The sequence below is a fragment of the Notolepis coatsorum genome (genome assembly GCF_963971535.1).
Source record: "Notolepis coatsorum genome assembly, chromosome: 2".
NCBI classification, from domain to species: domain Eukaryota; kingdom Metazoa; phylum Chordata; class Actinopteri; order Aulopiformes; family Paralepididae; genus Notolepis; species Notolepis coatsorum.
Window position 1 is genome coordinate 39,871,253 of NC_140166.1, and position 15,695 is coordinate 39,886,947.

At 42.5% G+C, this 15,695-nt stretch overlaps 1 protein-coding gene across 1 annotated transcript in view; it reads right to left on the reverse strand.

Annotated features, from left to right (window-relative positions):
• The window catches only part of susd1 (sushi domain containing 1), a 45,649-nt gene extending 31,367 nt beyond the window's left edge, over positions 1–14,282 (reverse strand). The window contains exons 1-7 of the mRNA XM_084307486.1: positions 14,157–14,282; positions 13,555–13,971; positions 13,305–13,448; positions 13,038–13,193; positions 12,410–12,562; positions 11,208–11,387; positions 1,020–1,184 (exon numbers count right to left, since the gene is read on the reverse strand). Coding sequence (XP_084163612.1) covers positions 1,020–1,184; positions 11,208–11,387; positions 12,410–12,562; positions 13,038–13,193; positions 13,305–13,448; positions 13,555–13,660 — 904 coding nt within the window. The 5' untranslated portion in view covers positions 13,661–13,971; positions 14,157–14,282. The remainder of the gene's footprint in view (positions 1–1,019; positions 1,185–11,207; positions 11,388–12,409; positions 12,563–13,037; positions 13,194–13,304; positions 13,449–13,554; positions 13,972–14,156) is intronic.
• Between the last annotated feature and the right edge of the window lie 1,413 nt (positions 14,283–15,695).

Consider the following 15,695-nt stretch of genomic DNA (forward strand, 5'->3'; position numbering starts at 1 on the left):
CACAAGGAAAGAAGAAATTACCTACCTGGGCTCCATCCTAGAGGCAAATATTTCCTGTGACAAAATGGCATCCAATGTAATAAAAAAAGTCAACCAACGAACTCGATTCTTGTACCGGATCTCCTCACTGGTAAACAAGAATACCCTGAAGACTCTGGCAGGAGCACTCATTCAAGGGTACTACGACTATGCTTGCACCTCATGGTACCAAAGCACCTCAAAGGTGCTAAAAACTAAATTACAAACATCTCAAAACAAACTGGTCAGACTACTGCTTGACCTTACTCCTAGAACCCACCTCACCCCTGCCCACTTTGACAAACTAGGATGGCTTAGAGTAGACGACAGAGTACAGCAACTTGCAATGGGCCTGGTCTACAGAGGGAGCTCCACAAATCATGTTAAACCCAGATTCGGCTCAAACAAGGGACACGTTTCGCAATTATGCCACATCAATGTGGAACGCCCTACCCAAAGCTGTAAAGGAATGTGAATCACTACCCACTTTCAAAGAACACCTACGGGAGACTGCAATTCGAAACTGGCCCCTGTAAATGTCCTAACCCAACCCAATGTACAGTAAATGACCAAGTATGGTTTTGTCAATATTCCAATGTACAGTTTTGCTTGTAGAGTTGTACAGTGTTATATGCACATATGCTGCGTTATTCAAAACAGAAATATAGATATAAATAAGACACCTTTATTTTTACATAATTATGCTATGTGAGATTTTTAAATAGTCAAATTGTCATCCATTATTACACCCAAAAATCTAAATTAAAATACTTTCTATATCAATTCCATCTATAGACAGTAAAACCCTTTCATCCTTTTTTCTTATTAGAAAAAACCATAAACTTAGATTATTTTTCAAATTTAAAGATAACTTATTTTCATCAAACCCTGTTTTAAGTTTGGTCATTTCATTTACAATGCTACAATATATACCCACACACTACTACTACTTGTAATTGATTACGGTCACTTGTGTTTTCGGTCAACTGGTTCCAGCTCACCTATGCATCTCAGCGTGGCTGCCTGCCACGTGCCGGTGACGCCGCACACGGAGACCTCACTCCCCCTCCAGCTGTGATGGCCCTCCAGACAGCGGTGGATCGCCACACTCCTGTTATGCCACACCACCTCGGAGTTTGCCAGGGCTGGCACCGGACCACATTTAGCTGGGATTAAAAAGAAATAAAAGCATTGAATGAAGAAATAACTAATCTCATTCAATAATAACAGAATTACATTTTGAGGTTTTATTTGGTCTTTAATAGGTGAGTGGATTTGTATGATTCTCTCTCTCTCTCTCGCACACACACACACACACACACACACACACACACACACACACACACACACACACACACACACACACACACACACACACACACACACACACACACACACACACACACACACACACACACACACACACACACACACACACACACACACACACACACACACTAGCAGAATAGGCTACATTTGAATAATCCAATAAGGATATAAGATAAAATAAGATATTCCCTTGGGGAAATGCAGGCATCATAGCAGCATGGGGGAGGGGGGAGGGGAGGTACAGGTAGTAGAAGACATGATACAGGTCGTAAAATTATCGTACAGTAGAGAAGTAAAAGATTTAATAAAAAGCGGGCAGTGTAAACAATATATCAATATAATTAACTCTGGGCATGCGCATAAGGGCAAGTAGGCAGTGTAAAAAGGTCAAGGTGCAAGATGAGGGTACGTATGTATGCCCTCTCTAATTATATTTTCCCTACAATAAATATAGTTACAATATATATATAATCAAATCATCTAAAATCGAATCTAATATATATAATCTAAAAATACTAAATATATGCTCTGATGAAGTAAGTATACATAAGGTGCAGTATGCATAAGGTATTTAGCCGTGATATACTGTACTTCATACGTTATATATTGTCCGTTATTGTCCGATATATATAATATATAATAATAATCCAATACCTTACCTTTACATTTCAAAGACACATGTCCCCACTGTCCTGCTATTGAACACTTTGAGACACTATGTCCACTCTCCTGGTAATATCCGTCCACACATACATACAAAGCCACACTGCCCGGTGTGCTGGAGTTGTCCCACAACAGGTTAGTATGCTGCAGGGTTAATGGGGAGCCACAGTGTATCTCTGCACATAGAGATGAGGTGACGGGGGTTATGCACCATCGACAGACATGACATGAATGTGTGACATTTAGAAAGACTTAAATAATGGATTACTAGCAGCAAATGACAATTATGGTTGGGGAATAAGGGATTACATGCAACAGGATTACAGTCATCTGAAAACTAAAACACTAAATCTAATACACACACTAATTTGATTACAGGTCAAGTGATGATTTGCTGGATTCTTTGGAAAGCTTGAAGGACAATAGATGTTTAGATTGTGAGATTATTGTAACCAGAATAATTTGACTGATAATTAAATAATATTTTTTTATATTGTTTATAGACTAACAGCACCATTCAAATTTGAATATGCTAATTGGAATGTGTTTCTCAACAGTATTTCCTATGTCAAGTCAAGTCAAGTCAAGTCAGTTTTATTTGTATAGCACATTTCCAGGCAGCGGCAGCTGACACCAAAGTGCTTCACAAGCAAGTTGATAAAAACAAATGAGTGTGAGGCAAGGTATAAGATTAAAAGAAATAAAAAAAAATAAAAAAAAACATAGCAAAGCAATGAAAGCAACAAAACAAACAATATGGTGCAAGATATAAGATTAAAAACATAATAAAGCAATGAAAGTAATAAAAACTGGTAGGACACAGTGAAACAAAGAGGATAGAAGGGTCAGGGGTCTAGTGGTAGTTAAGTAGGGGGGAAGACCAAGGAGAACAGGTAGGTTTTCAAGAGTGATTTAAAAGCCTGTACGGTCTGGGCAGTCCGTACGCTGAGGGGGAGGCTGTTCCAGTCTAGGCGCTGCGGTGGAGAAAGCTCTGTCTCCCCTAGTTTTGAGCCTGGTTCTGGGTACCACCAATAGCATCTGGTCAGCTGATCTGAGGGATCGGTGGGGGGTGTGGCGGTGCAGGAGCTCGGACAGATAGGAGGGAGCCGTGCCATTTAATGATTTAAAAACATTTAATGCTAATTTAAAATCGATCCTGAAGCTAATAGGCAGCCAGTGGAGCGAGGCCAAAACTGGGCTGATGTGTTCGTATTTTCTTGTTTTGTTTGTTTGTTGTTTCTATGTATTTCGGAGGCAAAATTATCCAAAAGTAACTTCAATTAATCTTTTTTCTTTTTTGATCCACTTTTTCTCCTTATTTTCTATTTTTCTCCCATCCAATTTCGTGTATCCAATTCTCCCCTCCCCTGTCTTGAACTCGACTATGCCCCCCACTGGTCGGTTGTAGAGAGGATAGAAGCCTTGCATCACGTGTTCCCTCCGGCACACGAGGAGGCAGCCTGTCACATCTTTTCGCCTGCCAGCGCGGACTCTCATTGGCGAGGTGTAATGCATGGGAGGCTCACACTACCCTCACCACTTCCTGTCTCTGCTGTGCAGGCGTCTCCCAACCGACCTGTAGGGGTCGCTGTCCACAACGTCCAATCCCCACCCATCGACTTCCACCCGCTGACTCTGCCAAATGAGCCAGTACGACGGCCGGCCCAAGCCGAAGGCAATGCTGAGACTGGGATTCGATACCGGAGTCTCTTGCATTGGTGACGAGTGCAATCTCCGCTATGCCACCCAGCCGCCTTAACTTCAATTAATCTGAAATCTACCAACGCAGATTCGAGCCCAGCTCTCTGCGTTATACCAGCTTGGTTGGTCGTTCATACTAATACAATTGGAAGTATTAGGGGGTGGGAAGCTGGTGGGTGGGGATCGGACGTTGTGGACAGCGACTCCTACAGGTCGGTTGGTGCGCCTGCGCAGTAGAATCAGGAAGCGACGGGGGCGGCGTGTCCCCACGCAGACCCCCGCCGCTGAGAGATCGCGCTGTGCAGGTGAAAAGATGCGACGGCTGCCTCCTCGTGTACCGGAGGCGTCCTATTTTTCTACAACGGAGTTCGGCGACTTGCGAATCTGATTGGCCACTGACGTTTCTGGTCATGTGACATGTGCGCCCAATAGCGTGACGAGCTGTGTCTTTGCCCATTTCCGCGTCGAACAGCCTGCAAAGCACCTGGCGTTCTATCGCCTAACCCTAACCCTAACCTTAACCAACTTCGAAAGAGTGCCTAAGCTTAACCGTCGGAATCAGGGCAGGCGTTCTATCGCCATGCTCTAAGACAAACTCTAACCTTAACCGACTTCGAACGAGCGCCTAAGCCTAACCAGTGTAGAAACTTGCGGTCCCACGATTGGGCGTACATGTCACATGACCAGAAATGACACTGGCCAATCAGATTCGCAAATCGCCGAACTCCGTTGTAGAAAAATAACAGGCGTACCGCAGGGGACACATGATGCAAGGCTTCATCCACATTACAGCCGGCTTGTGGGAGGCATGGCCTAACAAAGTTCGAGACAGGGGAGGGTAGAATTGGACAATACGAAATTGGGGAAGGGAGAAAAATAGAAAATGGGGAGAAAAAGTAGATAAAAAAAAAATTATCTGAAATCTTTTACAGAACTCGTATTAGTATTACAGCAGATTATGTTACCGATTTTCATTTTAAACAGGTAATCAGTCATCTATAATGGATCCCATTTTGAAAGTAACTTCCTCAGCTCTAACAATACAACTGTTTAGAGTCCATTTGTTGAAGTCATTGCAATAGAAGTGAATACTTTTATCCACTGAATTCTCCTTAAAAATGTGCACCTTCAGTGCCCAGAGACCCACGTATCCCAGCTGGCCTAGTATAGGGTTCGAATCCTGCCAGGACCCTCTCTCCCATCTCTTCTCTACCCTGTCTCCCTCTCAGCCTTCCTAATGCCTCAATGAAGGAAAAACATATAAAAAGGGAGTGGACTTCAAACTGTCCTTAAGAAAAAGGGGGGAAAAGGTTGCACCTTCACACTGCAGGTCAATGTCCTCCCAAAGTCCATTCTCTCCACAAACCGAGTCATTTCTCCCACTCATGGAGTGATATCCTTCATCACATCGGTGATACACCACACTGCCGACGTGGGACATCTTGTTCCACAGTATTTTAGAATTGGATTTAGACACAGGTTCCCCGCATTTAATCTCTACAACAAAAAGCAGTGACAAATCACTAATGTGAGCACCGGTAAACAAAGACTCACATACAACAGATATCATCATTTATAGGATGGATGAACGTCCTCGTTACCTTCACAGAGCAAAGAAGTCTCATTCCATATCCCATTGGCCGTACAAACGGTGAGATTCCCCTTCCCCACGTTGCGATATCCAGAGTGACATTGATAAGCCACCTGAGATCCCATCTTTGAGCTGTTATTCCACAACATGAGCGAATGAGGGAGCGCAGGGGGCACACCACAATCAACCTCTACGGGGACATTGAAATAGTATTATTAAGTCATTGTAGAAGATGGGGATATAATAGGGATGTTTCTACACTTGAAGGAACAGCTTGTTTTGTTTAATACCCGTTCACAAATAATACAAAAGGTTAACCCTTTCACTGCCACACGACAAAGGATTAACACTTTCACAACCACACTACAGATGGTTAACCCTTTCACTACCACACTACAGACGATTAACAGTCTGTAGTGTGGTAGTAAAAGGGTTTTAAGATGCCCATCTGATTTTTCCCTGGCACCAGTGTTGTAGTTGTTGAGACACTAGTGAAGTGCCTTCTCAAAGCGTTTTGCTGGGCCCCCGGTATTACTGCTTGCAGCTTTCCCGAGAACCGCTCACCTGATCGACTTCACACTCAACGCTGCACTCGCTTGGGTCCTCTGAAATAGACCCGCCAAGTGTGAAGTCGATCGCATGAACCGTTCTTGAGAAAATCGAAGGACAGTCATACATACATACATACATACATACATACAGTTAGGACAGCCGAATCACGTCCAATCTTTCGCCGTCGACTAAACACGCACTTCTTCAACCATTATCTGAATTTAAAAAAATAAATAAAAATTTATTAACACTATGGGTGCCGGCCAGAAATCCGGAAAATGACTGTGGATTGCCAGCGCTATTTGTCTATGGAGAAATTCCCCTTCTTTGCAGGGCTATAACTTTTTAAATTCTATTGCTACATTGCCATTATTAGGGCCCATTCAAAGTTCTATATGTATTGTTCATTGTGTAGCAACGTTAAACTTTTTCATTCACATATTCATAGTAAAGTATGGTCTAATGTATAAGTATGTTTTCATCTCTTTCTGCAGCTTTCTCCAGAACGTGATATATAGCCCCAAATGCATTATATTGATGATGAAATACAGTTTGATGGCAATCGGGGCGATATAAAAAATTTCAATTGGACGTACTTCTAGAATGATCTACGTATGATCTGATGATGACCGGATGGGCGGGGGATCGTTTATAATTCCGTGGGCAGCGTTATATCATTCATCTAGTGTGGGTGATATGTTCATCATAACAGTTTATATGGAATACGATCAAAAATAACGCTGAATCTTACCGTATCCTCCTCGCGCCGTTGGGCGATGAGCGTGGAACAGTCATTTACCTATTATGGTATGTAGAAATATCGGGTCCATTTCCAGCTTGTATAATAGTATATATGTCCAAATCATGTTGTTTATCGAGTTATTGGCAATCGATCGCTATGTATTGTGTCGAGATCGAGTCCCGGGAGCCAAACAGAGTGCCCGGAAGTAATATGGCCGACCAGCACAACCTCCATAGCACTTCCTGTTTGGCGATTGCGCCGATCGGCCACCAGATGGCGCTCCTGAACCGCCAGAGAGCTCAGTGGGTCCTCCTGGTGGATCTCAGGCCAGCGGAGGGGAAATATGAATCCGATCGCAGATTTTTGAAATATTGATATAAGGACGCTGTACAGCGTCCTCCGGCAACTTGAGCATGGCCGGGAATGACGCTGTAAAGCGTTTCCCGGCAGTCAAAAATCTATCCCTAACTAACCGTACTGTCATGCACTTGTCCTAATAAACTAACCTACACTGTAGCACTCAACACTTTGATGAACATTGTTGCTCAGCTGATAGAGTTGTGCCCTTCCTGATGGCTTGTCGTACAGAACTTGTAAGTCGCTTTGGATAAAAGCGTCAGCTAAGTGACTGCAACTTGTTCCTGTTTGCGGACGACTCAGCCCTGCTGGTCTCTGACAAGAACAAGTTGCAGGTTGAAAAAACCCTCAGCTCGGAACTAGGCAAAATCTGCATATGGCTCGCTGATAACAAACTATCATTACACATGGGCAAAACAGAGTCCATTCTCTTCGGTTCAAATAACAAACTCAGCAAGACCGACGGCTTCTCAGTTGCAGTGGGTGACAATATTGTCACAAGGAAAGACGAAATTACCTACCTGGGTTCCATCCTAGAGGCAAATCTTTTCTGTGACAAAATGGCATCCAATGTAATAAAAAAAGTCAACCAACGAACTAGATTCTTGTACCGGATCTCCTCTCTGGTAAACAAGAATACCCTGAAGACTCTGGCAGGAGCACTCATTCAAGGGTACTACGACTATGCGTGCACCTCATGGTACCAAAGCACCTCAAAGGCGCTTAAAACAAAATTACAAACATCACAAAACAAACTGGTCAGACTACTACTTGACCTTACCCCCAGAACCCACCTCTGCCCACTTTGACAACCTAGGATGACTTAGAGTAGACGACAGAGTACAGCAACTTGCAATGGGCCTGGTCTACAAGATACACTATACGACTAAGGTACCCATGTACATGTCAAAATACTTCCCAAAGGTCAGTGAATACCACAACCACTACACCAGAGGAAGCTCAACAAATCATGTTAAACCCAGATTCGGCTCAAACAAGGGACTAAATACATTTCGCAATTATGCCACATCAATGTGGAACGCCCTACCCAAAGCTGTAAAAGAATGTGAATCCCTACCCACATTCAAAACCGCTCTTAAAGAGCACCTACGGGAGGCTGCAATTCTAAACTGGCCACCGTAAATGCCCAAAACCCCCACCACCTCCTAATAGACAGTCTCCTCCCCACCGCATGTATATATTCCCTCCCCGCCGTATGTATATTTCTCTCCCACCCACCCACCCCCTCCTAATGTACAGTCCCCTCCCCATCATATGTATATACTCTGTCAGGATCTAGGGGTAACAGTATTGTATATTTGAATACCGTTTATGTCACAAATGTATCAGTACTAAATACCTATATGTCCCTATGCCATAAATGTCATGTATGTTGTGTATGTCATAAATGTCTATATGAATTGAAAATGGGGGACAAGACAAACGTCTTTCTCAGGTCTGCATCCCCTTAACAATTGTGTGTATTGAGCCGTACTGTATTGTACCCATTCTGCAATCTGTTAAATAAAGTTTTCATTCATTCATTCATTCATTCATTCATTCATTCATTCATTCATTCATTCATTCATTCATTCATTCACGACTAAATGTAAATGTAAATGTAAACATACAGATATTTTCCATCTTTTGTTAGATTAGATTAACACTTTAACTGCCGAAAACGCCGGAACTCGTCATTCCCCGCCATGCTCAAGTTGCCGAGGACGCCGTAACTCGTATTTGATATCAATATTTCAAAAATCTGTGATCGAAATCATATTTCCCCTCCGCAGCCTTGACACACAGTGCTGATCTCCTCTCAACCCTCTAGCGGTTCAAGAGCGCCATCTGGTGGCCGATCGGCAGATCGAAACCGGATATCAACCTTTGAACCGGCAGGACTCACTCCATATGTGGTCCGGGCACTCGCTAATGTTAGAGAGACTCCGTCTTCACACAGTGAACATCGATCGGTGGAAATAACTCGAAAAAACAACATGATTTGGACGTATATACTATTATACAACCTGGAAATGGATCGGGTATTTCGACATCCCATAATGGAAAACTGTCTACTCCACGCTGATCGCCCAACGGCCCGAGGAGACTGGGGTGAGTTTTAGCGTGTAGTATTACTGTGTTCGATATAAACTGCTATGATGAACATATGACCCACATTAGATGAATGGTATAACGTTGCCCACGGAATTATAAATGCCCCCTCGCCCATCCGGTCAACATCAGATGACGTGTAGTAACTCCTAGAAGTACATCCAGTTGAATTTTTTTTATCTCGCACAGATTCCTACCAAACTGTATTTGATAATCAATATAATGCATTTGGGGCTATAAATCACGTTCTGGAGAAAGCTGCAGAAAGAGATGAAAACATACTTATACTTTAGACCATATTTTAGTATGAATATGTGAATGAAAAAGTTTAACGTTGCTACACCATGAACAATACATATAGGACATTGAATGGGCCCTAATAATGGCAATCTAGCAATATAATTTAAAAAGTTATAGCCCTGCAAAGAAGGGGAACTTCTCCATGTTAAATAGAGCTGGCAAGGGATGGTATATCATGAATTTAACCCATGGCAATCAAAGTGTTAAAAGCAGAAATTAAATTGACAACATAAACATTCGGAATGGACCCGCGTTTATTTCCTGTTGCAATGTCTGCTTAATACAATAGTTGACAGGAAATACACCAGTGAAACAGTCTATATACAGTAGATGACTCTCCAATAGTATAGGAAGTTGGTGCTACATGCTATTTTTCCAGACACACGCTAACGGATCCCATTTGCTTCCACTGGCATTGCTGACAAACACTAACAATTTCTACTTCCCATATCTCACCAACTAAACTCTGGTGCTAGTGCTTTTTGGATAGATTTAAATGACTCCCAGTTTGTGACAAAGGTGAACTGCTCCTTTAACAACTATTTTACGACAATGAGAACATGCATGTCAACATGTAGTAAACCATTACCTTTGCATGACACGTTTGACTTCGTCCAGTAACCATTAATTGTGCAGAGCGAGATACGGTTTCCTCCGTAATAATAAAATCCTATTTTACAGTAGAACAACACAGTGGTTCCAGGGGTGGAGTTGCCATTCCACACGTGTCCAGCGTGGGGCAGTATAGGAGGGTCCCCACAAGAAAGCTCTTGAATGAAGAGAAATGAAAGGGGAAATGTCAAAAGAAATTAAACAACACTAAAATATGATACATCATCAAGAAAATAAATGACCCCTCACTGTAGGTTGTTAATTACCTATGACCTATTAATATTACCTATTCATTGTTAATTACCTGGGCATGAGAGCGAGGGTTGAGTCCAGTGACCACTCTCTGTACAGTGAGAGACATTATTTCCTCCTTTGTTATAAAACCCTTCCTTGCAGTGGTAGAACACAGTACTCCCAGGGGTTGACTTGCCGTTCCACATTCGTCCAGTGTGCTCGATCACCGGCGGATCCCCGCACACTATCTCTACAAGGAAGTGCCGTAGTACACCGCCACAACGTACGTCAGTCCCACAGGAGTTTCAGAGAACATTGGCTCAACAAGAATGTCCAGAAATGAAGTTTTATTTTTACCTTGACAGAGGGCACGAGCCTCATCCCATGTTCCGTCGGAGGTACACATTGAGACGACGCCCTCTCCCACCTTGTGGTATCCAGAGTGACATATATACGCCACCTGAGAACCCATTCTTGTGGTCTGATTCCATAACATGTGTGAGTGAGGTCGGGCAGGCGGGGGGCCACAGTTAACCTCTAGGGTCCAAAGCAAGGACACGTGGTATGACACATCTGAAGTACTTTGAAGCTACTTACTGCCAGTGATGGGCAAAGTAGCTAGCTACAAGTAGCCTGCCCATCACTGCACATCTCTGGGTATACAGTCGGTGTATGAATGACACAACATTAGGGCGGCCCCTTCTAAATGGTTGAGTCAGAGTTATTCCTGGAAAGTTATTTGCACCTCTCTGACACCATAACAATATTCACAGATATATATCTATCTCCCTTTGACTTAACACTAGATGCAAAGTGGGCATTTCACATGATTAAATAGCAGAAAACAATATGGGGAAAAGCAGTTTTGCAGATTTGTCAGTTAAACAGACGATTGGATTAGATGCATATTAGTCAACGAACATCCGTACAGAACTTTTTCAAGTAAAATCACACACACACACAGTGACAAAAAAATGAGAAATGAGTTCCCTGTACCTTCACAGACCAATAGTGGGCCCTTCCACACTCCATCGGCCCCACAGAGGGAGGAGTTGTGTCCTCTCCTCCAGAGGAAGCCATCGTCACAGCCAAACGTAGCCACGCTGCCATATCTGGTCCCCGTGGCCGATAACAGGACCGCGTCCTCTACTGTGGGAGGTTGGCCACAGTCAACAACTGGAAATAAGAGAAGACAAGACTGTTGTTTATCTTGACTGTAGCAACGCTGTGTTATCGTAGTTCTACTGGAACACTCCTTAGATCTAGAAACACTTCACTGTATTGAAACAGCAGGCCGGTTGACACCTTCAAAATTAATAATAAATAATAATAATAATTCATTTTATTTATATAGCGCTTATCAATGACCCGAAGTCGCTGATAATAACCATATCGTTCTGGTTTCACGTTTCATTGAGCAGCCCACGTACATGCACTTGTATTGTCATGGAAATATTTTTCCCCCCCACACCATTTTCACGTCACATGAGAATAACACACTCAACGTTTCTTGTCTATGTATGAATTGAACTACAAATGCTGTCTATGTATGAAAGGTGCTGTAAGTGGTATTTTTGTTTAACGTTTGTGTTAAATGGCTCTACATTCCGACAGCCATCACTGATACAGAGTGTTTGGTTAGTAACGTGGGTCTCTGCAGTAAACAGAAAAGACATTTTCTGGTATCCCTTCCCACTTTATCAGGAGAGAGACCCCACAATATTTGTACTTATTTGCAAGCCAAATTTGCTTACTGCACTGGTAGATTATTTTACTTGTTTTATGGACACATTTGCTTAAAACTAGTTTTTATTTCTACTTTTTGTCAGACCATTTTTGCAGTGTGGAGTTCTTTCTCCTGATTGGATAAAGTGGGAACGGGATACCAGAACATTTATTTTCTGTTTACTGGAGAGTAGAGGGACTGGGAGACCCATGTTACTGACCCGACAATCTATATCAGTAATGGCTGTCGGAGTGTAGAGCCATTATTTTAACATGTAGACCACTTACAAACAAAAGAATACCACTTACAGCACCTTTAACTACAAATGTACACACCACTTTAAAGACTTCCAATCATCATTCATCTAAGAGTTTGGTGCTAATTATTTGTCTGAAGAATTTCATTTGTTTAAAAATGAGGGGTTCATTCACACACACCAAGTCATCCCATAATACAAAGCCCACTGATGTACCTTTACAGGAGGCCTTGTCCTTCAGAGGGTGGAAGGGTTCTTCTCCGTTGTACACCTGATATCCCACCTGACAGTGGCAGTTAAAACTACCATCCAGGTTCCTGCACTGACCACCCTCTCCACAGATCCCTGGGACCCTGCACTCATCAATGTCTATTCAACCACAACAACAACAACAACAACAACAACAACAACAACAACAACAACAACAACAACAACAACCAAAGCAAGGTTAGTAATTGTGTTGTATTAACATTTAAATTGGAATTCCAGGTATGTGGGGGTTTGCCAAGTGGAATGAAATGAACCAGAACGCTTAGAATCTAAGCTATTGGGTAAAATCACATTTAAAGTCATTTTAATAGCTATAATATTATATTATAATCATTCACAACTTACACAACACTTTCAATTGTTCAGATATGGTACTCGGCAGGTTAAATGATAAATTAAATAATTATTAATAAATCATTTGCAAATAGAATTTGACTCTGAAACGCTGAGCTGTTCATCAAGACCTCAGCTCATTCATAACTTGCTTCATTCAAAGATATAAACTTTTAAGATGGAGCAACAAAGTTGACTTATTATTCAAAGTGCATTTCAGCAATCCCCAAATGAAACTTACCCTGGCAGTGGGTTCCATCATTAGGTATGAAGGTGGCCAGGTTGTTGGAGGGGGTGTAGCCCGTCAGGCAGGTGCAGTAGTAACTGCCATAGGTGTTTTGGCAGGTGGTGTGCTGCCCACAGATCTTATGAGACCCTATCTGACACTCGTCTTTATCTGGAAGAGAGAGAAAACTTATTTATTTAGACTATTATTTAGATGTGTGGAAATGGTGGGTATCTCTTCGTATCCTTGTGGTAAATATCAGTTCGGCAGACAAATCGCTACCTTGACAGAAAGTCCTTCCATTTCCGACGAAGCCATACATGCAGTTACAGACTTTCCCAGAGCCGTCGGTCTTGTCATCACAGGTGGCGTTGGTGTGGCACGTGGCACATACGTCCAGAGTGTGGCCCAACGCCTGCTGCATATCTAAAAGTAAACAGAACCATCAATCAATAGCTTTGCTGCCTATTTTATGTAAAATACTTCAAACTTAAAAAAATTATTATAATAATAAAAAAAAAAACAAGATCACCTGCAACGGCCGCCCAGAGCAGAAAAGCCACGATCACAGGCACTCTTCTCCTGTACATCTTCTCCAAACGTCTCCCTGTCCTCCTTCTAGACATGTCACCAGACATTAGAAACTTTTTATCAGCGTCTTTTGTTCCTTTTTATTTCCGTCTTGTGGCCTGAGATGGGCGCGCTGAGCGGATTTGATAACCACGGGTCGGTGCGACTGTGGGCCGGGCTCTCCGAAGATTTCTCAATTAAGTCGGAGCTGGTAGTTTGTGGTGGCGACATCTGTCACTCTCTGACATAATTCAGTTATACTTCACAAGCGTTGATGACACACTCCATGCACCGGGGACCACGGGGCTCTCTCTCTGGTGAACTGCACAGCCATGCTGCAGCAGCTGATAAGGGCTATATTTGGTCCCCTGTGGACCTGCTTTAATTAGATGAATGTCACACAGAAAAAGTTACATTACACCAAGTGCACCCACATAATACCACAAGGATGGTACACTATCATGTTAGTATTTGGCTCTGAGACAACAACAAAAAACAAGAGTACATGAAATAAAAGAGGAAGGAGGAAGAGGAAGTTACAGAGGAAGTTACAATGTACACTACCTTTAGTCCAGTTTCATCCACAGGCTCTTTACACAGTATTTCCAGGACCCGTCAATAGTACAGCGTAGCCTTCATGTTAGGAGTTTCTCAAGTAATCCTGGATCAGTAGGAGATGTGAAAGTTAAGTTGTTATTGTCCGAGAGATTTACACTTCATTAGGTCGTACTACTCTCACTGTGCTATTGAATTTCTAGTGGATCCCAGGGGTTGGTATGCTTGCCTGGTGTGAGAGAGGGAGATAAGTGTTAATGAGCTACTATCTCTCTGTCCACCACGGTCCTGACGGGGGTCTCTCTCTGTCACTCCCCCAGTAAAGCCCCCCATCTCACTCTAAGGTCTGCTGCTGTGGACTGATTAACCCCAGCCTGTCCCTCAAAGCAAGCAGCAGCACTCATATAGGCCACTACCGGACGCACACAGTGGCTGTACAGCACGTTAGAACCTCATATCACGTGGTAGAAATAGAAAACATAGAGAAGACATACAGAGAATAAGGTTGCTAATCTGATCTTGTTTTATACATTTGATGTAAACAACACCAGGTCACTCAAAGCCTATGTGCATGAAGCCTATCATTCAGATCACATATAGTGTTAGAAGAGCATGCGAATATCAAAAAACATATCAAAACATTGGAAGAGACTGTATCACGGGAACTGTGCAGTCCAGGTTCGATCTCTCTTAGAACAGTTTATAGAGTTTTTTTTTTTTTTTTTTTTTTTTTTTAATGTTTGTCAACTTGAAAGATGAGACTTCAACAGAATAATCATATGGATGACATTGTAGGGAAACACAACATAACATTGTAGGGAAACAGAAACACAACATAACATTGTAGGGAAACTGTGTAAGAATTTAGCCGGATCAAGGATGTACTCAGTAAAATATAGACTTAGTTAACACAGGTTTATTTAACTCAAACAGAGTATCGAAATACAAGTTATGCTGGATGCCTCCATGAAGATACTGGCCTAGTATCCCCAGAGAGCGCAAGAATCATGTTTAACGTAAACCTTTATACCAGGATAAAAGGGGGTGTGGCCAGGTGAGAGATAGGAAGGAGATAGGAGGACTTGGGGTGAAGGGGGGAGGAATTGGGGGAGGGAGGAGGGGTGACAGGAGCTAGGAAGGGGGAGAAGGGGGTAGACAGGGGGGAGGAGGTGAGAGCAAAGGTATTGGGGATTCTGGGATGGTAGTATGTTTGGGGGGGGGGGGCATATAATTCCACTAAACACAACATAACATTGTAGGGAATCAGAGGAATTTGGACGTTTTGCCGTTGGGTTTGAAATATTACAGTGTCAAGACAAACATAATTATTGTGAAATAGAAAATATTCACAAAACACACCACCTGTCAACATACACACACACTTAATATTCACATAAATAAGTAAGTCAGGGCTGCCCAAAGTAAGGTCCATGGACTTTTCTGTTTGGCCCTAAAAATTATTCTAGAAAATGATTTGGTCTATTTTGATGCAGTTTAATAATCTTTGATTTTTTTTTTTATAACTTTTACATTACATTTTATTGTTAC